Source organism: Patella vulgata, chromosome 5 (assembly GCF_932274485.2).
Source record: "Patella vulgata chromosome 5, xgPatVulg1.2, whole genome shotgun sequence".
In the NCBI taxonomy this organism is placed as follows: Eukaryota; Metazoa; Mollusca; class Gastropoda; family Patellidae; genus Patella; species Patella vulgata.
The window spans coordinates 60,360,509-60,384,371 of record NC_065883.2 but is presented as its reverse complement, the minus strand read 5'-3'; the positions used below and the strand labels follow the sequence as shown (position 1 = coordinate 60,384,371).

General features: G+C 35.5%; 2 protein-coding genes across 4 annotated transcripts in view; both read left to right on the top strand.

Moving 5' to 3' along the window:
• LOC126821730 (pleckstrin homology domain-containing family D member 1) overlaps positions 1-5,663 on the top strand; it is a 34,026-nt gene extending 28,363 nt beyond the window's left edge. For 2 of the 3 annotated variants that reach the window (XM_050550217.1, XM_050550219.2), the window contains one exon: positions 1,162-5,663. In XM_050550217.1, the coding sequence (XP_050406174.1) occupies positions 1,162-1,307 (146 nt within the window). In that variant the 3' untranslated portion in view covers positions 1,308-5,663. The remainder of the gene's footprint in view (positions 1-1,161) is intronic. The other variant, XM_050550218.1, reaches the window with a different exon arrangement.
• Positions 5,664-11,345: 5,682 nt separating this feature from the next.
• LOC126821387 (cartilage acidic protein 1) lies at positions 11,346-17,679 on the top strand. Its single transcript, XM_050549797.2, has 8 exons — positions 11,346-11,352; positions 11,577-11,834; positions 12,614-12,733; positions 14,047-14,205; positions 14,711-14,856; positions 15,426-15,666; positions 16,267-16,701; positions 17,577-17,679. Exons 1-8 carry the CDS (start codon positions 11,346-11,348, stop codon positions 17,648-17,650), a joined length of 1,440 nt encoding a protein of 479 aa, XP_050405754.2. The 3' UTR covers positions 17,651-17,679.
• The last annotated feature ends 6,184 nt before the right edge of the window (positions 17,680-23,863 follow it).

Here is a 23,863-nt window from a genome sequence, read left to right as displayed (position 1 = left end):
TTTGATGACAATGGTATTAGTATGTTAAAAAGCTTGAAAATAAATATACCTTAAACACTATTATTTACTGCTAATATGGTACTAAAAGCGTTTTTATATGAGGTGTTTCAGAAGTTAACCCATAGTTAATACTCTCCCTACCCGTTCCTGATTACCATTTATTAAAATAAAATAGTATTATATTAGAATAACTTATTTTGTACTTCCTGTTCCTTATTAAAATTTATTAAAATAATAAAGTATTATGTTAAAGAGACTTACTGCATGATTAACTGTATTATATTTACCCTAGCTCCTATTTTAAAAGCATGGTGAATATTCTATTATTCTCAACTTTTTGTTAATTGTTATCAATTTGACTGTGGTAAGTTTATTTTGTCAGTTTATGGTAGCATGTGGTTTTGTTATTGAATTAATATTTTTTTGGGGGAAATTATTATTTGGTATTTTTAAAATCCATGTTTTGTTTTATTTATTAATGGCAGCTTGAAAAACAATTTTATTATTTTATTCCATTTTTTAAAGGTTTATATATATAATAAACAGCATGGACTAAAGTTATTGACTGCTAAATTTGAATTAAATTAATCAAAACATTTAAAAAAATTAATTGCTTGCATGATGCTTGTGTTTGCTTTTCAGAGTTTCTGTGGTTCTGAATACAACATGGGACTTATTTTTTATTTCTTCTTAAAGCTTATAAGAGACTTAAACCTCACTGAAAGTAGATTTTTGTGTTTAGTGTGCTTTCCTTCGATATAGTAAATGGACTTCAGGGCAGATAACTAATCAGAAACAGCACTTTACCATTGTGAGTTTAACAATGGTCAATGAGCTGATAATGTGTGTAACCATTGTTGCAAGAATATGGTTTATCAGGGTCACCTTGAATCAATGGTGGAGCCAGTGGAGAACACTGTCAACATTATAGTAGAGTTCCAGAGTAGTACCATGACATAAGATTTTTGCTTTCATTATCCAATGTGAACATGAAATTTCTCTCATGAACTACTGAAGACCACTTTGTGGTTTGAGCAAGCCTAGTTGTACTCTGTTGCTTAGGGAAGAAATAAATTATGGGTTCCTTGCTGAAACTTAGGTATTTAGAATTTTAATTTGAAACATTCATCATCATTAATAATTGTAATTTTATAATTACAGGGTGCCAAACTCAAATAGTAACCATGGATATCAGTAAATTAAGCAGTTCAGAGAAGATGTTGAGGCGTTCACTCAGTAATATAGATCACTCAACAAGAGAAAGAATTCATGCCAATTCTCTAACTGATGTGGAAGAAACTTTTTAACAGTGACGGGCACATGGTGTGTGAATGTCCCATGAATGCCATGATCTGAACTGATGAACAGGAATTCATTTTTTTTCATTCATTTCTCTTTTGAGAATAGAACATTACGATAATTTAAAAAAGAGATTATCTATATAATTATATCAACTATAAATATAAGAATGGTGTCTTAAAGAAGGATTCCTTGATTTGGTTGGAAAATATAATTTTAGATTTGAATAAGTCTGTGTTCAGTTGTTTTGCAGGGGGAAAACCTTTCTGCATTTAAAATTTTTCCATAGAGAAGGTCAGTGCTATGCAAAGATATTGAAAACAAAACCAAAACCAAGGATTTTCTGTTCTATTAAGACTACATTTTTTGGTTGCACCTCTATTATCTTTTTACGATGTCTAATTTATCTCTACACAGTTTTGCACTGATGCATTGAATTTTAGCATATTATTGCACCCAAATATTTATTCATTAAGACACAAATATTAAAGTAAGTTCAATAGATTTCATAGAAGAATATTAAATACATTTATCCCATATTAAGTAAATAAGTCTTTCATGTATAAATCAAGTCATACTAGAATCACTAAGGTAAACAATGACTTGTTAGATCAGTTGCTGTATTGCTACAATTCGAGAAAAAGTAAGCACAGGATGTTTAATCAATTCAGTTCTTAAACTAATCCTTTCATATTTTGACAAAAACATTTTTTTGCCAGATGATTTGAAAACCCATTAATAAAATTCCCCAAAATGTTTTTTGCCAGAATAGTTGAAATAGCATTAATCAAATGCTCCGAACCCTGTTGTGTAAAATAAGTACAGTAATTGATAGATAAAACTACAATGAATACTTCCAAAATGGTTTGAAAGTTGTTTCCTCAATAGGTTGGTTAGATTTGGTCACTTCCTACTTTCTGTCAGAACATAGCATTAAAATCTCTGAAATTTGTTACATTGATATTGCCTAAATGATGCCTGCATCCCAATATAACATTTGGAGTTAACTAAAATGATATAGATATTAACACTGGTTGTATACCTTAGTTACGTCAGGATGAAGTGTATGTTTGCTTAGATGAATATAAGAGAGTGTATGTGTAAAATTATAACTCAAACATATATAACACGGGATATGTTTAGGGCAATGATACAATTTTAGGATGAAATGTATGTTTGCTTAGATGAATATAAGAGAGTGTATGTGTAAAATTATAACTCACAACATATATAACACAGGATATGTTTAGGGCAATGATACAATTTTCCATTTGGGGTATGTAAGAGGCAGGGTATGCTTAATATTATTAGAACACTTAATGTCACTATCAATCTTAGTAGGCCCTATATGTAAGAAAATGCAAAATTTTCAATTTTATGAACTTAATGAAGCTTAATATCCATGTCTTACTTGTTTATAGCCTGAGAAAAACACTTTGAGATAAGTAAGTACCTAAAGATTCAACCATATCTAGGAATTAAGCAGATCAACGTTTAGTAATTAAACAGTAACACATTAAAAACTATTTGCTTGATAAAGACAGAAGTATCCTTGTCATCTTCATCGAAAAGTAGCATATTAATAAACCAGTAATTGTTATTCCATAAATAGTTTTTAGAGTGATATTGTTATATTGTCTCTGGTGTGTGAATGTATGTTGTTAAATGTATTGTTCATTACCTCATAATAAAGATTTATTAATGTTACAAAAAAACATATTTTTCTAATGTTGAACTATATGTATGTTAGAAAGGGAGCTGTGAACAGGCATTGAAATTTTTGTTATGGTTGAATATATGTATTTTCATAGCATAGTTTTTTATGCAAGTTATATATTGTTGAAATTGTACAGTTCATGGAGCTTTAGGTTTATTTTTCAAATATAGAATATAGTTTAATGCTTATTTCTAATATCTATTAAAAATATCAATTATACATATATATTATGCCTTCTTTTTTTTCCTGTTGTATATATTTAATTAATTTGTCTTGCTGGAAGGATGTTAACTTTTAAGTTTGACTAGAAAGTGATTAGTTTTAAAGAACTACAGACAAATACTCAGTGATGCTTAAGTGGAATGTCTTCCATTTAGAAAGTTCACCTACCTATTTCATATTCCTCCAAGGAAATTATTTAGTGTTTGTTACGGTTCTGTTGTACTTCTTGTGTTATTATTATTATTAGATATGAATATTGTTCTACAAGAAGTTCTTTCTTAGCAAAACACCACACTTCTTAAGTTATACAGTTAAACTACATATTTGTTATTTTTTAAGACACATGTATATTCCAGTTCACTATATTTGTTTGCAATAATTAAAATAAGGTGAAGGGAATACATTATATATCAATTTTCTTTTTAATCCTACAAATATTGAAGAAGGGTTTTTTTCATAAAAGTTTACTATATTATTTGAATATTGAATTTCTCAAGTGATTTGCTACAAATTTCAAAATATATTCTCTTTTCCTATTTCATGAGCAATTATTTTTAAAATACTAATTTTGACTAATTTGTGTGATTTCTAGTGATATTAATTTTCTTTTTAATCCTAGTACCAGTATTAAAGTAGAATTAAATTTAGTTTAGTATAATGTACTACTAATTGTGTAGTGATTTTGTAATAATGATTTACCGCATTGTTAAAATTATTATTTTTACTTAGTTTATTATTAGTGTCAACTTATTAGAAATGTAATTTTATTAATTATTTAATAGATATGAAAAAAAGACTTTAGCTCCGCAGAAGGCTCAACTGTAAGCTCACTACTTTTAATATTATCTTGAGAAGCGTTAATGTTATTTCTTTTTACCGGTATAGCACTAATTTCAGTGTGAGCGTATTTTCGTCACCCTGTCTGTCAGTTCGTCTGTGAACCGTTTACTTGTGAATGCGATATAGTCTACATTTTTAACTGATTTTTTTTTTTCACATCTAGTGTGAAGCATTTCGGTCATGAAAGAATGAGCCTTATTGATTTTGTGTGTTCTGCGACCTTCCGTATTGATGTAATGTCCAGGCTACTGTTTTTCAAATTTTGTGTGAGCGTTGTATGATCGAGCATGAACCGTATTGATTTTTAGCATAATGGATTTAAATTTGGTTTGAAGTTTGAACCATTGGGGTCATGAGAGGAAAAACTTGATTTTCTGCATCTATGGCCCATTTTCTGTCAAAATGTCAGTGTGAGAGAATGAAACCTATTGTTTTTCAGCTAGGGGATGAACCCTGTTGAATTTCAGATAAAAGTGTAAAGCATTGGGCTCAGAGAGGATGAATCCTAAAAATTTTCAGCATTCTATAAATTTCGTATCCAGAAAAGCTTGAGAACAGATAGAGATAAGATTTCTTTGAGGGCACCCTTTTCAAATTGGGTCAACATTCAACTTTTCCTTTCGCAAATGCTGGTGTCTTTTTTCTTTTTTTTTTAGATATAGCTGCTGCGTGGGTGTATTTCCAAACTTTGCATGGTTATCTTTATTTATCAGGGCACCTTTCAGCATTGATCTCTTCATATATATTGATTACCCATTTTCATATTATTGTTATTAATCAAAGTTACCTCTAAATAAATGTATGAACCACAACATACTGTATCAACAAATAACACTTCACTATACATTATCTTCATTTATATGTTTGTTGCATTGATAGAATTTATACATTCATATAAATAACTAATTGTTTATGCATGTAGGTAGTTGGTGTTACTATTCAGTAAATGTTTTTGTCAGTGTTTAAATTAACATAGTTTCATCTATTTCCATCCAATATAAGAAGAAATATAGTTTTCACAATAATTTAATTACATATTGTAACCATTTGGCCTATGAAATGCTCCTTCCACTATTCTTACATAATGGTTTTTCTTTTAATTTTTTTTTTTTTGCAATAAACACCTTGTCACCTGTTTATTGTTTAATTCAAATACATATATTTGAAAGCACTGGCTGCCTTTACTATATTTGTCCACACTTGCTGTGATATAAATATGTAGATAGTACATACATACTTTGTAAACTCAGTTATATATATTGAAATCAGTTACATATTTGAATGCTGTGCCCAATTGAAGCCCACTAGAGTGAAAGCTCAACCAAATTTCTTATATTGAAATAAACAAACATAATTAACTGAATGATTCCAAATGTGGCAAATTTTATTTACTTCAAAAGCTTGAAAAAGCCCACTAATGGTTGTACCGGTACAAATTCTTCAAATTGCTCATTTATTTGTTTCATGCTTTTCGCTTGTGTATATTATTGGTGGTAAATTTAACAAGATTGTGCTGGTTGCTAAATTGTATATAATGATATGTTATAAGTAATGTTAAAAATATTAAAAGATTTGTGCTTATAAATGTTTACTTATATTTTTTCATGAACAAATTCAGGGTGGATTTCTTAAGATGCCGAAAACAGAATATTTCTTAGTAATGCAATGGTGGTTATTGCAAATGCAAATGTCCTACTGTTCTCTGCTGGTTCTATCGCTGGTCATTTATTTTAAGTTTATCGTTATTTGGTCTTTATGAAATTTGTTGACCAGATTGGTGAAAGGAAAACAACTATTCATTTGCAAAACTTCCCGTCTTAAAGGAGCTAAATCGCTAATATTTGGGACCTAGAAATTGACACAAGTGGGTCGCAACTCATATAATACTGTAATATGAATGTATATAAACTGATTTACATTCAATCGTTTCCGTTTTTACTCTAATTTCAAATCAGTTATGTTCCGTGAAATAAGCCAGCAGTCTCAATCGAATGCAAATTCCTAGCGTCTGGTTATTCCAGTCTACATACACCGTTTGGTTTGGTGCAATATGTCTAGCCTCGTTCCTCGAGTCTCTTGCTAGAACTGGGGCTGAAACGCATTATGGTACATGATTCGTGTACCAATGGTAAAATATTTATTTTGTCTTAAATATTGGATATCAGTAGCCCATCTTTTACCGGTAAGATCACAGCATCAATGTTGTTTTAAATTGACAAATAATTCGTGTTTTAAATGTTGAAGATTTTGGATGATATTGAGTTAGAGACTTAGCTCCTTTAAGTCTAACCCCTTTGCAGTTATTGTGAATGGTGTTTTTGTTTTGTTTTGTTCACAAAGAAATGTACTTTACAATATATAAAAATACACATGGTTGTATCGCAGTGTGTATCTTGTAAAATTATTTGGGGATGCAATACACAGCCCTAGTCTAAGCCCATGTTAATACTACTCCAGAGACTGCTGATATTCGCATTTGAAGAATTTTTAGTTCTGTAAAAAGGAAGCCAGCCAGGTTCAGGGTGAGGGGATGCAGCCGATACATCGTTCATTGCGAGTAAACAAATTTCAGTTACTAAGAAATAAAGATCGTTAAAAATAAATATATTCTAGTGTATTTTATGGTCTGAATGTCTTTACTCAATGTCAGGCGTGGAACGACCGGCAAACACAACTCTACAGTTAAAAATACAAAATAACACGCGTTGATTTATGTAAAACAATGTCACGAACATTTCTAAAGAATCACTTAAAACCAAATAATATCATGGAATAAAAATTAAGTTTACATTGGATAATTAATTTTTATTAATTAAAATATAGCGTTGGTGAATACTATTACATGTTATCGTGTACCTTCGAGGAATCGATAGATCAATAGACGGTATTTATTATTTATAAGGAAATATAGGTGATTCTCCGAGCATATGGCTTAATCAACATTTGTTTTCTTCGTAACAATGCGTTGCTGTACATCATTAATTATTGTGGAGAAGTCTTTGCTCGTATTGGAATTTATACAATAAGGCTTCTTCAGGTAGGCAAAATTATTTGAAATGAAACTGTTCATAAATATTACCCGATGGGGCTATATATTTGTGTCATAATTTCCCTTACCATAACGCTAACCCTTACTATGTTGCCTTTTATGTTATGTTTTGGGTTTACTGATTTTTTACTGGTATTGAAATTTATACAATAAGGCTCCTTCAGGTAGGTGAAACGAAAAATCAGTTATCTGCATATCTCAATTTTGCCTTTATGCGTTGTGCTGTGTCGACAATGGAACACAAGACCATCAGTTGACGTAAATTTTTAACAAAGAGAAATCCAATGAAATCGATGATTTTTATTTTTGACCCATGCCAGTGATGTCAAGTCATTTTAATATCGCACTTACACCAGAGAAATGTTTTTATTATCGTCCTAAAATCCACGAGAACGCCTTAATGGAAATGGCGGGTTATTTGTATTGTCACGAAATTTTAACTAAGATAAAATCAATCTAATATTATCCAATCAAATTACTAAAATTTTGATTTTATCTTAGATAAAATTTCGTGAAACATGCCCCAGGGTTTGGTTTAAACAATACTGGTATAAGTTGAGATTGGGACGTCACTGCCCTGGCAAAGCAACACGCCAACCAGAAAAGGAAATTTGGGCACCTTGCACTGCAGGAAGATTGGTCAATTCATCTCAAAGAATATCTTTTCTAATTTATTAACCAAGATATATTTATAACTGCAGTTTTGTTTTACGAATAAATATTAACTCATATATACCGTATTTATGAATTACAATTTCCCCCCAAATAGTCCGGTGGCTGAAGGGGGAGAATCGCCACCCGAGCTGTGAATTTATGAGACCTAGTTTTTTGCATAGATTCCGAATCTGGGTGGTGATCAGGCGTTTGAGGGGGCGTTTTCAAGATATGGGGCGTCCAATGTCTACAATTGGGGGGAAATGTCATTATGTTGACATAAATGATTATCATGTTATATATTAATAAAACATAAATTTCTGGGACTGCCCATCTCTAAATAAGTGTTTATGATGCGGCTGGACAACTGTTTTGATTTGTGGTGAGGTGGCGTGGGTGGTTGCAGGTTTGCGTGGGTGGAGGGGGGGGGGCGGTAAAATTAGCGGAAAATGAGTTCACTTCGATTTAAATAATGATTTTCTTAGAGCTTGGTAAAAACATTTCTTTTTGATTCCGCTGCACATCTCTAAATATGTGTGTAAGATTCCCATTGTATGGGAATATTAAATTTGAATGGTACTTTGCAAGAGATCTGTTTATAAGGTTCCCATTGTGTGTGTGTGTGTGGGGGGGCAACATTTGTTTTTGCGGATAGAAATCATTTGGTTCGTAAGACCTTAAAAGTTTAAAAGTGATTTCTCGTTAGCTTTTTCGTTCAGTACCTATTTCGTCATTCAATATATCAAATTATAATGGTACTTTTCAAGGGATCTGGAAATGTAGTACATAAAAAAACACAGTAAATCAGAGACATGTTTAGATATTAGTTTATTCTTCAAAGCCTTCACGTAATACCTTGGATATTTCGGCAGTAATTTCGAGAGCCTATCAGATTCCTCGATCATCGAGAATACCAAGTTTCGCGCTTTCAAGCTAAAATGTCTACCTGTGATAATCGAGTTGCAAAGGTCAGGGATCTTTCAATGTGAAGGCTTCCGTGGAGGTCGCTATATTTGATTTGAGCGTCTTTGTGTCACAGACTTTGATTGGACGCTACTGTTCACGTGTGCAATAGAGAGAACGTAGCTATATAAGTTCGGGAATTGTAAAGCAGTCTAGCAACGTCCAGATATTATAAAACTCGCAGTCGTTGCTTCAGGAACATGTGAAATACCAAGCACTCCTTGTGTTTGTTTATTACAGGCTGTCCAAATAAAAAGTTGCAGTGGTTAGGAATAACCTCCTCCTCAATTTTCTGTAAGAACCATGCATATTTATATATTATTAGGTGATATCAAGCTGGTACAAAAATGTACATGCGTGTATTTGTCATTGGAATCATCCTGATGATTATCGTACCATTAATGAACACCATGTTTGAAGATAAAACTGAGCAATTTCTACAATTTAATATAAGCCATACATTGAATGGAGCAGCCGTAACAGACGTTGATAATGATGGAGAATTTGAATGGATCCTCACAGGGCAAGTTTTACGTTAAAAAATGTCGAATGTTAAACTTATATGTGTAGGCGTAGCAAGTCTGAACTCTTATTTGCGGTATTCAGGGACAGCCAGGGGCATTCTCCTTTTAGAAATGTCAATCCATTTACACAAGTGAGCCCGCGAGACACAAACTAATACCCCACACCTTAGCAAAGATTTTCCTTTTCTTTGGAAAAAACATGTAAAATATCAAAGCCGACCAGCCGGTTAAGTGGTGGTAATTCTCCACAGCTCTGGTAAAATACATTAAGCAACAACTACAAAATTCTCACATGATCTGTGTCAAAATAGGCTTAAAGAACATCAATTGATTCGAACGAAAACGATTTAAATGCATCAAAAAATGGAAGAGCTAAAAAAAAGTTCTTTAAATAAGCCAGAACCAGACATATGCCAGAAGTTAGTTTGACGTGGATGTTAACAGATAGGCTACAAATGCAATGGGGTTTAACGTCCTGCGTTTCTAAACCGACTATGAGGGAAATTTTGCCCGGACAGTGGCACTACGGCTTACTCTTGTATCGAATTCCAACTGTCAATATTTGACATACACGCCAACGTGTAAACGGAACCTGAGGGCGTTTGAACCATCCGAACGACTAGACACTGTTCTCCGTCAAGGAGAAACCACGCTAGAAAATCCCAGAGAATTTTCTCGGCCAACACCGGCTTAGCGAGCCAAAGCCTACTCACTGATCCACCGCGAGTTCTGATAACATACAAATCAAATATTGTTGTAGGCGTATATACCTGGTGGCGTATGATAAACAAAGACCTAAATGTAAACTTCAAGTGCCAATAACTTACGATAACATTGATTTGAATAAATAAATGTGCGGCAAGATGTTTTCTGTTATGATTTTACACACCAAGTTAAAGGTTGTTCTTATACGCGTGATTTTTTTGTAGGTATAATGGACCAAATTTAGTATTGAAACTAAAAGAAGGTAGATATATTAACATAGCGGAATTAGATTCACCTTATGAAGCACTGAGAGATACAACAGGTGAGCCGTTCAATATTGTCATCTTACAATTTTAGAAAAATCAAGGATTGTCGCCTTCCTTACAGCAAGAAATGACGCGGGATTTAATGTCCGACTGGGCCAAAGAAGACGTGCACACGCCATAAATGAGAGAAATTTTGCCCGGACAACGGCGCTACGGTCTACTCCGTCAGGGGCCAGTTGCTCAAAGTTCTGTTATCTTTTAACGATCCGTTAACATGGAGTTAACGGATCATTAACTTTAACGGAGAGAAAGGTTGTTGCTGGAAGCCCCGTTAACTTTAACGTGTAGTTAACTTGGCGTTATATTTAACGGAGGTGTTGGTCTCCGTTATCTGTTTAATGATGGCATTAGTTGGCTGTAGCAAAAAGTCATAGATTACATTGTACCTATGTAATTTTCTATAGAACATTCTAGAGGGTTGGGCGATGCGGGACTATTCCATTTTCTATAGGATGAAATTCTATACTATTTTACAGAATTTTGGTGGCCTGTAGGAAATAATGGCCCCATAATTCTGTAGTGCAAATCCCATATTTTTTCCTACAGATTTATGCTAAAATTTCTAAAGGAAAAAATAAAGTATTCTATGGTGTTTTCTGTAGTAAATTCTAGTTATCTTTTTGTCTTTAATCAAGTTTTGTGAACAGACCGCACAGTTAGTTGTCTCACTGTCTTCAGTTTCTTGTTAATACTAACTTCTATGAAGTTGTTATACATGTACATTGAATTCAAAAATTTAAAATTCAGCCAATAAACAAACAGTATTATCTTGGATTAACTTTAATGAATCCGTTAGCTAACGGATAATGAAATTGACTTTCCAGCAACAGAAATTTAACGGACCGTTAACAAACGACAAGTTACCAAGATAACGATCCGTTAAACTCTAACGGATCGTTAAAATAACTTAGTTTTGAGCAACAGGCCCCAGGAGTTCTTTTAGAAGCACGCCAACGTTTGAACGGGACCTCTGTTTTTCGTCCCATCCGAACGACTAGAGACTGCTTTCCAGGCCCTCCGTCCTGCATCCCTGACAAGGGAAAACAATGAGCCGTCGGTATTCTCGGCGATATCACTAAAGCTATTTCACACATAGTATAGCACCGCGCACAATATATAAGCCGGGACCAAAATGGTTCCGAACAGCGTTATAATGAATCCATCATCTGTAATAGTAGAAGAACCCAGCAAATTATTACAGAGAAATTGTATATTTACAGTCCTGTCTATGGAGCAGAAAAGTAGGACGTTAAACCCCATTTCTTTAATTTTTTTAGGAGCAGGACGTGGTGTGTGTGCCTGTGATATAGATGGTAATGGGAGAGAAGAGATTTACATATTAAACACTAATCACCATTACTCTGGTCCTAAAACATATAGAGATAAACTGTTTATATGGCGAAATGGTAAATACGTAGATCTATTTAGTGATGTGGTAAATGCTGGGTTACCAATGTTTGCCGGTAGATCTGTCGCTTGTTTAGACAGAAATGGTGATGGAAAATATGGCTTTGTACTCACTACATACGCTGATGGTATGTATTATAGCCTGGCTATTGCATTTAATTTTCAAAAAATAACACACCCAGGTCTTCTAATAATTTTGTATTGACCTTTCTCATTTCAATTCCCGCACACTTTTGAAATACACATCAGTCAGCCTGCGCTAAAAACAATTTAAGACACGAAAACAAATAACGTATATGGAATAATTTGGCTTTCTGTATCCAGGATATGTTATATATACTGAAGATCATATAAAAATAGCGTCAGCATTTTTATCATCAAAAATCATTTCATTTGATTTTTAAAAGCTTATTGGAAATTATACTCTCATAATATCTACCGTTTAATATTGAAGTTGTGAAATATGGGAGATAACTCATCTGACCAAATCATCTGTCGTAACAAAAAAAATTCAGCTTACTAATCGAAATAGAAGCCGGTTCACTGCTTTATTTTGACCTAATTCAAAGAGGTTTAACTGCTTTTGAGGGTTTGAATTAATTGGACATACCAATTGACGATCGATCGAATAATAGCCTACGAGGTCTGATTAAAAGTAATCCTTTATTCAACCATTGTATTCACAAACCTGTTAATGTTATCTTTGCGGATGACCCTTAAGAACTAAAGTAATGCTACTTATATTGGTTTGTATTTTGTACATATCTATGCGGATGAAATTCGCAGTTAATATATTGATAAAATTAAGAACTTTCATTAAGATATGTTCGTATCTATATAGTCTTGTATTTTATGTATGTTATTTTGATTTGAATATTAATTATTGTAACCCGATTCTTCGTTTTAGGCGGTCGAGGTGCTTTTCGCCTGATTGAAATGAATATTGCTGACCACAAGAACAATATTTCTACCGGGGATATTGTGTTGATAGATTCGGCTGTAGAAGCTGGCATAAATTACACAACAGGTATGCCAAACTCGAATTAAAGTAAAGTCATAATATGTTTAAGATGTGCATCGACCCTTTAAAAAATCCCACATCTATCTATCTATTTATATATATATTTGTGACTGTCGTTTGTCTGTCTGTCTGTCTGTTCGGGGTTGGCGGCTACACTAGGTCTGCCCCGAGTCTGAAATTTGATGTATAGGGTTAGCTCGGACCGGGGAGTAACATAGGCCAGGTGGCGTTAGGCTACCACTTCCGGTTTCGGAGTTATGACCCCCGAACGAAGCCGGTCTGATCAGGGTTGGCGGCTACACTAGGTCTGCCCCGAGTCTGAAATTTGGGGTATAGGGGTAGCTCGGACCGGGGAGTAACATAGGCCAGGTGGCGTTAGTCTACCACTTCCGGTTTCGGAGTTATGACCCCCGAGCGAAGTCTGTCTGTTCGGGGTTGGCGGCTACATCAGCCCCGGGTCTGAAATTTGGGGTATAGGGGTAGCTCGGACCGGGGAGTAACATAGGCCAGGTGGCGTTAGTCTACCACTTCCGGTTTTGGAGTTATGACCCCCAAGCGAAGCCCGTCTGTTCGGGGTTGGCGGCTACACTAGGTCTGGCCCGAGTCTGAAATTTGGGGTAGCTCGGACCGGGGAGTAACATAGGCCCGGTGGCGTTAGTCTACCACTTCCGGTTTTGGGTACATTGGGGGTGTAAACGTATAACAGAGTCTGCAATAACTAAACGACAGGGAAAGAAGTTGGCAGAAAATTATTTACTTATAGTAAATGGACAGTAAGAAATGACGTACATTCTGAAAAAATGAGCTCTCTTCAATCAAGTTAGGTGATATACGTGGCTTCTAAAAATAGATTTTTTTATACAACGTTTTGAGAGGGAAATGAATGAAATGAAATGGGGTTTAACGTCCTACTGGACAGTGGCACTATGGCCTACTCTTATATCGAATTACATCTGCCAGGGGATCTTTTACGTGCACGCCAATGTATACATGGGTCCTCGGTTTTTCGTGCCATCCGAATGACTAGACAGCTGTACTTGTCAGACCCTCCGTCCTGCACCACTGACAAGGGGAAACCACGCCGGAAAAATCCTGATGAACATTCTCTGCCAATGCAGGAATCGAACAAATCTAAATTTGAAATTAGAAGGAATTTTAACGGGAATTTCAGCTCTAAAGCGGAAAGAACTGACATAAACCTAAAACACAGGACTTACTTAGGGGCAGACAGACCCCTCACTCTCTAGGGAGTCAGGGTTTGCCCCCCCCCCCCAAACCTGGGTACACGAATTTGTTTCCACCAATCTTTTATTTTTCAGGCGGTCAAGGTATAGCTGTCGGATCTATTTTTGGTATCCGTGGACTTTCTGATATTTTTATTACTGCTGAAGGCAGAACAATCTTCAGTAACATTGGTAACAACAATTTATTTCAAAACACTGGCAATGGAAAATTTACCAGTATAGCGCCATTAGAGGGTGAGATTGTGTTATCATTTTTTTATCAGAACCACCAGGGCTCGTTATATGGGCAGTTTCACCAACCAGGGTGTGTGTGTGTGTGTGTGTGTGTGTGTGCATGGGGGGGGGGAGGTCGAGAGGGTTCTACTGGATTTTCAAGTCTTTTTTCACCGTGTAAGTGGTTCATTGCGCGAGGGCCTGGCGACGAAAAGCGTCTAGTCGTTCGAATAGTATGAACACACCGAGATCCCGATTATGCCATTGCCATAACCTTAAAGATCCCCTGGCAGTTAGAAATCGAAATAATAGTATCCGTAGCGCAAAATTTTCTCTCATAGCACACTGTGTATGCGTATGCTAATTAAGCTTAGGGTTATTTTAAGTATTATATTCTTCAAAATATTTTATTACTTTTTTATGGTAACGGAGATAATACTTCTTTAAAATAAAAAAAAATGATCGAACACAGCCCACAGCAAGCGCCTCCATATTTATATTTGCATATTTCGTTCTATTTTTGTAGTTGCTGATAAAAATCAAGATGGCCGTGGGGTATCGCTATGTGATTTAAATAATGACGGTTTTATAGATGTAGTGTATGGTAATTGGCTAGGCCCTCATCGTATGTTTTTACAACAAAGAAATTCAAATGGTGATGTAAGATTCCAGGTCAGTGATTAAAGGCGTGATTATATATATATATACCAAGGTGTTTATAATTTTCTTTGATATACTCATATATTTACCATTCACACAACCTCGACGACTTACTTATAATAAATTTCTCGTTAAAGTAAAAATAAAATCCCATCAAAACGCGAAGATTTATTTATCTTTATATTAAAGCAAGTAATACCAGTCTTAAATCGTGTTAAATCGAAAATTTTATTTTTTAACAACCTACCCATTGCAGACACTCGCTAATACCCCTCCTGCTTGTATTATCATTTGGGAGCCGTGGCAACTCAATAAGTAAAACGTTAGGTGGTTAACCTAGGGGGTACTATGTTCGAGCCCGTGTTTATCGGTATTTTCCGGCGTGGTCATTCCCTTGTCAGTCATTTGAATGGGGCCAAAAATTCGATATAAGATTAGGCCGTAGCGCCGCTTTTCTAACAAAATATTCCTCATAGCACACTGTATGGCGCATGCGTGTCTTCATTAGCTCAGTCGGAACAAAAAGTAGGGCTTTAAACCCCATTTCATTTTATTTTCATTTTGTATTATATTTTTTCTAGAATGTGGCAACTAAAGACTTTGCCAGAACATCACCAATATCATCGGTTATAACAGCAGACTTTAATAATGATGGTTATATAGATATATTCCATGGTAATATGTTTTATGTTCTGGATAATATTGAACATAAATATGTTGTAACAAACAATCGTCTGTTTACCTCCAAGTCAACTAATAATGTTCTGAGTTTGGAAAACGTAGATATTGGTGACGCAGAAGAATCAACTAGAAGCACAACTGGTAAATTTTCTACGGATTTTTGTTTCTTTCTGTGGACCCAGTTCCATCATTTTGATCGCCCTCACCTTCATATCTTCATAATTTGTATCAAATATGCCTAAATGTACGTACCCCAGTGCTATTTATCTGCGGTAATTGTTTTGCTATTGAGGAATTTCAACTGTCAAGGGCTCTTTTATGCGAACGCCAACGGGTACATGGGACCTTGGTTTAACGTCCCATCCAAAGGACAAGACACTTTCTTTGTCAAACCATCTGCCCAGCACCAGTGGGAAGGGGAAACCACGCTTTTATATCCCGAGGAGCTTCCTCGACCAACACCTGCAGCGAACACGGGACCTCTTGAGCCAAAGCCCCCCCCCCCCCCCCCCACACACACAAACAAACAAACAAAAAATCCACACGCACGCCACATTATAAAAGTCATATTAAAGACTGAATTACTGGATTAACACTAAACGTATTTGCTGTCGCGTAAATGTCTTCATAATGAGGGTAATTTGTGTACGGGGATTTTGTGCTCTTTGCAAGATCTTTCTTAATCAGCTCCAATAGTTTACTCCATCAATATTATTTGCTAAGGAATTTATATATATTCAGGTGCATCTATAGCTGATTTGGATGGTGATGGGTATCTAGAATTAATAATTTGTCATAACGATCTGAACTCACCGACTTTAAGTCTCTACGAGGCGAAGAAAGTTGCAGGAAACCATTGGTACAGAATAATGCCCCTCACAAAATATGGTGCTCCTGCAAGAGGGGCTACCGTAACATTGACGTTAGATGGAAGTATAACGTTGAAGAGAGTAGTAGATTCTGGATCAGGATATATGTCTCAAATGGAACCAGTCGCCCATTTTGGTCTGGGTAAAAGGTTACCCAAATCTGTGTCCATTGTTTGGACGGATGGTCGCTATATAAGAAGATCCGTATCAGAAAATGATATAGATACATTTTACATTATAACTTACAATGGTATCATGGAAGCGCAACGAAAGGAATGGATTTTAGCTGAACCAGAAAAATTAAATGGTGAGTTTTGTTGCAGCACTTTTATGGACAAATGCAAAGGGCCCACGATGTGTGTTTGTGTGGGTGTGGATAATCTGTTGTTATTGTCCGCTTCCACAATTATTAAGCCATACCGCAGTCAATGCCCACAGTGATAGATATACAGCCTGTATGTCACTGAAAATATCGATGCATCGGCAGTGGAATGATACGCAGTAGCTTTGTACTTCCAAGGTTAATTATACAAAGTTTGTTTGTCGAAATTAATTTGATGTAAGTTTAATCATTTAACTTTTAATTTCATTAAAGATGCATTATGTACGAATGAGATAAAGAGTGGACCATTCTCGCTGTAATAGTTTAAAAATAAGCAATGCGAAAGAAATATATTGAAAATTTCAGTCAAATTACTTTATTCTGAGCGAAGCTATGAATGTTGGAAGTTTTGATAAGAATACCATTGTTACCATAACAGTTTTGATTATCCATATTTATATTAGATTATTAAATGGCGATCTTGTTTCAATCCATTAAATATCACAGCCATCCAATGCTCTAGAGAGTTGATTATGGTCTTGTCATGTAAATAAATGTCTAAATAATAATTTATATAACATTTGAGACAAAAAGAAAGACCCACAATAGGCAAATTTAGCTCTTACATAATGCATGCATCTTTAACCGGAGGATTGGGTGGCCGAATGGTTTAACGCGTGTACGTTTGGTCATAAGGTCTGTCATTGAGTCGAGTGGCATGGTTTCGACTCCCCATTTGTGCGTGACAAGGAGTAGGATCGCGTGTCCAACCTCTTGGATTTTCAAGATGTGTTTTTATAACATAATCTGTCTTTCTATTGTCAATTTTATTTGCCAAAGTCTATGTTTTCTATTTACAGATTCCACGACCATTCACGTCATACGCCATGTTTCTTCCATCGTATCAATTTTGTTTTTATTTTTAATGACATAGTATTTGAAATAAATATGTTTTATAAAATCTTTTCGGTTAAATTAATGAAGTTTTCTCCAATTTCTATGGAATAGCCACGCGAGGACAATGACCTGATTGAAATAAACTTTCATTTTTATATGGAGAAGGGATTTGTGCAGCTATGACCGAAGAGTCCTATACATGTATATTCGTTGGGAAGTTGGAAAAGGGGGGGGGGCGCCTCAAAATGAGGGCACTGACCGCGGAGACGGGGCACGCCGCTGAGAGGGGGTTGGGGGGGGGGGTCCCCAAGAAAATTATCCTTCATTTGCTTGCATCTGTAGCCACTCCAAGAGCTATTTGGCTGATATTTTCGTCTAAGTAAACGTTCGGAAATCGTTGAAAAAGAGCCTTAAAATCGAGCAATAAAGCTAGTTGAACATGCGACTCGAAGATTGTCAAGGCGAGCGAGGCATTATGATGGGAAAAAGGACGAATCTATTCCCTAGCCACTTCACTATTTAATCCTTGTAACTTGTACTGTGTACTGTCCACACATGATACAATGCTACATTCTTCTCGCGCCCCCACTTGCCTAGTGGAGGGGCTGACAACTAAAGTGTTGACTTGTCGTTTGGATGAGATGGAAAATCGAGGTCAACATTTGAAATTGACTTCGACGAAGAGTAGGCCGAACCCAAGCTGTACGAACAGTGCACATACTAGATCATTTCAGGACTAACATATGGTTCAATTTTATTTCAATAATTCGCTTGGGCGTAAGGGTCTTTAGCAGTGGAACCGGAGAAAACCCACGAGGTTGAACAGGCGACCCTACTCCGACAACCGGGGAATCGAAACCACGCCAGTTGACTCAATGACAGAACGTATGATACAACGCGCACGGGCTAACCATTCAGTCATCCAACCCCCCGCGACTCAGAGAAAACCCTCGAGGTTTGACAGGCGACCCTACTTCTTGTTGCGTACAAACTGGGAATCGAGCAGTGTATAACGTGGCATAGATAAAATCAACAGTATGTTAGTCTGAAAATACACCAGTATTGTGCTGAGAAGTTTAATTCCACTGTTTTTCTTTCATCTATTTGGATTGTAAGCTTTATCAAAACAACATATAGTAAACAATTATACCTAACATTGCAATATCTTGCCCGGCAATGCGATTATTTTCAGTTTAATATCAATACACTCTTTCCTTATGGAAATATCTCATCACGGTACACGCCTTAAAAATTTCGATTTTTTCCTCCTAATGTCATTAATACTGATTTGTAGGGCGTTGTCTGTACGTTAGAATTGTAAATATTCTATCTAGATACAATATTCACATATATTCTCCTGATACTAGGTCAAATAATTTAAATCAATACACCTTGCCATACATTTGCCTTTACGCAGCGGTTAATATGCTTCTGTAGCCCTTGTCCAATCACAAAGCCCCCACCCCCACCCCCCGCACCCAATCCCCTCCCAAAACTAGACATCAGGTCCTTGTTTCTCGAAATTTTAACTAAGATGAAATCCAAATTTTAGTAGATACTTCCATTTTGATTGGCTAAGCACTAAAATCAATCTAATACTAGAACTGCTATGCAGTAATGACGGGTTTCACCGGTGCCACGTTACCCTTGAACTTAAGCCACTTCCGTTAAACAGATTTCCACATAAGCATTGAACACGTGTTATAAAATGGACGAAGAATCATTTAAATCCAGCAATATCAATTCCATTTATACATTTGTTACCATGTGTTACATGTCAAAAAAGTGATCCTGGCAAAATTTGTTACTAACTTACCGCTAATGGGAAATTACAATGCGAAAAAAATCTTAAAAAGTGACCCTTACTGGTTATTTCTCAGAATTAAATCATTCTATATGTTGGATGGGATTAAATATCATAATTTTAAAGGAATATTGAATAACACTCATTTGAAGGGATATCTGTTTTGAAGACTAAAATACAGTTTTTGTCAAAATGTTGTGATTTCTAGTACAAAATGGCATTAGGCATCAAATGGTGAAACTTTTATGAAAATCAAATAACAATTAACACTTTTATGGACCAAAAACCGTTAAAAGTGTCTTGCAGACAATCATCTATTTCTTCGCAACGGAACATGATCGTATGGTTTCATTCTATTTGTTGAATGGACTTAAATATCATACGTTTAAACACATAACAATTAGGACTCATTTGAATAAAATATCTGTTTTGAAGGCTAAAAATACAGTTTTTGCCCAATTGACGTCATTTCCGGTGACAGTGAAAATGTCAAATTGGTTTGACCTAGTTAAAATTGGTATTAGGCATAAAATGATAAAACGAAAATGAAAATCGAATAATAATTGACTCTTTTACGAGCAAAATAACGTGAAAAGTGAAGCATGCGAAATTGCCTAATTCTCGACAACTGCTCATAATCACAAACCAATTTTCACATACATTATCTTCGTATGCATTAAATCGATCAAGAAACATGAAAGTGATCCATGCAAAATTGCCTATTTCTCGCCAACCGCTCAAGTTGCAAACTAACTTTATATAGATTGTGTTCTTATGGATTATGGCTACAAGTTTATAAAAGTTACGAAGAAATATTTTAAAATATGAAGATGCTGAATAGCTACATTTTACACACTTTTTCCACCTTTTATTCGACTGGCCCGAAAATGAAATCGAAATTAATCTGACAAACTTTCCGAGTCTGCAAAGCTTATAAGTATGTTCACAAAATAAGCGCCATATGCAATGTCGATTTAAACTAGAGTTTATTTTCAAATACATATTTATCTCATTATGTCATCGTGCCTCAGGCTCACAATAGACCCACCTTTAAGCTACATAGGCGTGGTCCTTTTATACACAATTTATTGTTAAACTTGCAGTAACACAATAATCGATAAACTGCACATTTTACAACTTAACTTATGCAATTAAAACAGTTCTGTATGGGGTGGCACATAAAAACTAGTACGCTATATTTAAAGTGGAAATAATTAAAAAATTAAGCTCCTTTTCCACCCACTTATCGAATTTCTTATTTCTTCTAAGCTTATGTCTGCCCATTTTATTCGAATTGTATCCTTCAGTTCATTTTCCATAAATGGCTTCGTGCGATTTTCACAAACCTTTCCCCAGAGACTTTTCCAAATGGCGTAATCCATCGGATCTAGATCCCAGACGGCGGCAGCCACTGATCTATTTTTAGGTGGCCTCTTTGAGAAAGTTCAGGGTCTGTCTGCTTCTAAGATTTCTGGGTGAAAAAAGCATATGGGCAATATGTAAATTGACGTGAGTGTGAAGTAAGTTAATGAATGATATAGATATAATTCTTATAGAATTGTTCCACTTTAAATGATGTACTCGTGTTTTTCTGGGCCACCTGATATATATGTTTATGTATCTACAGGTTCTCGTGTTATTGTTACTATTTATTAATAAATTATAAACTCAGCATGACGAGTAATCTAAAAGTGCAGTCAGAAAGTCTTTATTTATGAAATTGTGTAATCATATTTAAATCCTATACATTGAATGAAAAGGGATTTATGGTCCTACTTACATCCTATCTGACAGACTAAAATTTACTAAATAATTTCTCAGCTCCTACTTGTCAGTTGCTAAAAAAGAATGTGTGCAAAGTCGTTCGGATGGTACGAAAACCGTGTGCATACTGGCGTGCACATAAAAGAACCTCTGACAGTTGGAGTTCGATGAAGTATTATGTTGACGAGATGCTAAACCCCGTTTTATTTTACACAGAAAGGTTACCTCTTCGAAAAAATGAACTAAAATTTGGAAATAGACAGATATAGACACCTATATCACAAATCTGAACAACAGACCCACCCTACCTGCAGCAGCTAGCATTTAGTTTTCGAACGTTAGTTACGTATCCTATGTTCCTATCACTTTCTAACGATTTCATATGGCGTCATCTTTTCTGATTTGGGAGCTGTCGTGGCATAGTGGGTAAGACGTTGGCTCGCTAACCTTGAGGTCCTTTGTTCGATCCTGGTGTTGGCAGAGAAAATTTCTTGGTAGTTTTCCGGCGTGGTTCCCCCTAGTCATTGGTGCAGGATGGAGTGCCTGGCAAGGGACAACGTATAGTTGTTCGGATGGCACGAAAAAACGTTGTCCCGTGTACACATTGGTGTGCACGTAAAAGATCTCTTAACAGTTGGAATTCGCTGTAATAGTAGGCCGTAGTGCCGCAGTCCGGGTAACATTTCCCCCATAGCACACTGCATGGCGTATGCCCGTTTTCATTATCCCAGTCGGGGCAGAAAAGTAGGACGTTAAACCCCATTTCATTTCATATCATTTCTTGTCTGTTTTAGATTATAAGACAGAGACTAATGAATAGCACAGGGGACAACAAGAGAGGGACTGTGGCTAATGTCCTGGTTTAGAGTCTGGGTTCCAAACGTCTCAGTCTTAACTGAAGGATTGTTGAGATTACTTCTTTAAATCCACTTACTAACACTGTACTAAACTATTCTATCGATTCCTAAAACAGGTTTAAATAGCCGAACAAATATTGAAAGAAGAAACCTAAGTCACTAGACAGAAATTACTGGCATTAAAGGTTTATAGCCTCTTAACGGACTTGTTTCCCACATTTTTTACAAAGAGATTTCTTGATAAATATGGCGAAGACTAATCGGAGGAAAATGTCTATCTTATGATTAATAATAAGTATTTACATCAATCCTCCCTATGGTCAATTTAATTTTAGAAATCTGATTCGTTTATTATTATTCTAGAAACGTTAATGGTTAGCTAACCTGGAGGTCTCTTGTTCGATCGCGAAGTTGGCTCAGAAAGTTCATCGTGATTTTCCGGCGTGGTCCCAACCCCACCCTTTGTCAGTGGTGTCGTTCGGATAGCGCGGCTGTCCGGGGAAAAGTTCCCTCATAACACACTGCATACCGTATGCCCATCTTCATTGGTGTAGTCGGTGTATAAAAGTAGGATGTTAAACCCCATTTCATTTCATTAAACGTCATTGTTGTAGTGGTCAACATAAATATGTGATGACGAGACATTGAACTACTTATTAGACCTCTTCAGAAAATATTTGATGTTCAGCATGCACTCGTTTGATGTTTGTTGTCATCAGTTTTTTCTAAGTGTTACCTTCACGCAACTAAATAAGACCATTGATTTTTCTACTGTTTCTACAACTCGAGTTTCCCCTCAAACAGTTTCAATCTCTTTACAGTAATAAGAAACTGTATAAGTAATTTCTTCCGACGACAAATTAGGAAGCTCTCGATTTGGCGGTTGGGGTAAAATACCTTAGAGTGCTTTCTGTTCCGCAAAAAAGATATTTAAAGGGTGGCGATATTTTACACCAAACCTATCTTATATTAGACAATACAGAAAAACTGTACAACAAAACACAAATAAAGCTACGTGACAAGTTTTATTTCGTTTCGTTTACGGATTCTGAAAAGCTGTACAACAAAACACAAATAAAGCTACATAATAATTTTTATTTCGTTTCATTTGGGGATTCTGTATTTCTACATATAACGATAGCCACCCAAGATACTGAAAACATTTTTTATTTGACTTTAACGAAATAAAGGTTCGAAAAATGATCTGTCATTGACTCAAGTAGCGTTTCAATTCCTCACGAGAAAGCGGGCTGGGGTCTTATAGGAGTTTGATGCCATTGCAAGTCAGATTTCCCATATTAGATTAAGAGCGCGTGTCGTCACTTTTGACATATATCTTTGATAAACATTAATATTTATTGATCTGTAAAATTCAATTATGAAACAATATGTATTTTGATAACATCGCGAACCCCTGTTTGTCGACAGTTCACATCCACACCTGGATTTTGGCACGATTTTAATGCAAGGAATGTCTTGATAACATCACGGCTTCCTGTTTGTCCACAATTCACATTCTGATCAAATATATTTTCATCTGATTGGGAAACAATGACCGACATGACAGGTCAGTATATGCCTATGGAACCTGTTGATATTTAAACAGTTTTTAAGGTCATTAACATTGACCGTCATGTTTATCAGTCATTTGTCACAGCTAATTTGTAGTGCAAAAGGCATTATTATGTGGGCTACACAGGTCAAGAAGGGCATATTGCTCTATTCTACGGAACCTCAAAATAGACGAAAATATGCTTAAAACACGTGAATTTCAATTAATTTAAAAAAAACCCAACAAAACATTTTAATTTCTATTCAATTATGT

Bases quoted from the DNA above. Each gene is read 5' to 3' on its own strand.
- LOC126821387 (XM_050549797.2), top strand. The intron at 15,667-16,266 runs GTAAATTTTCTA...ATATATATTCAG, and splicing joins ATCAACTAGAAGCACAACTG to GTGCATCTATAGCTGATTTG. The intron at 16,702-17,576 runs GTGAGTTTTGTT...TTCTATTTACAG, and splicing joins TGAACCAGAAAAATTAAATG to ATTCCACGACCATTCACGTC.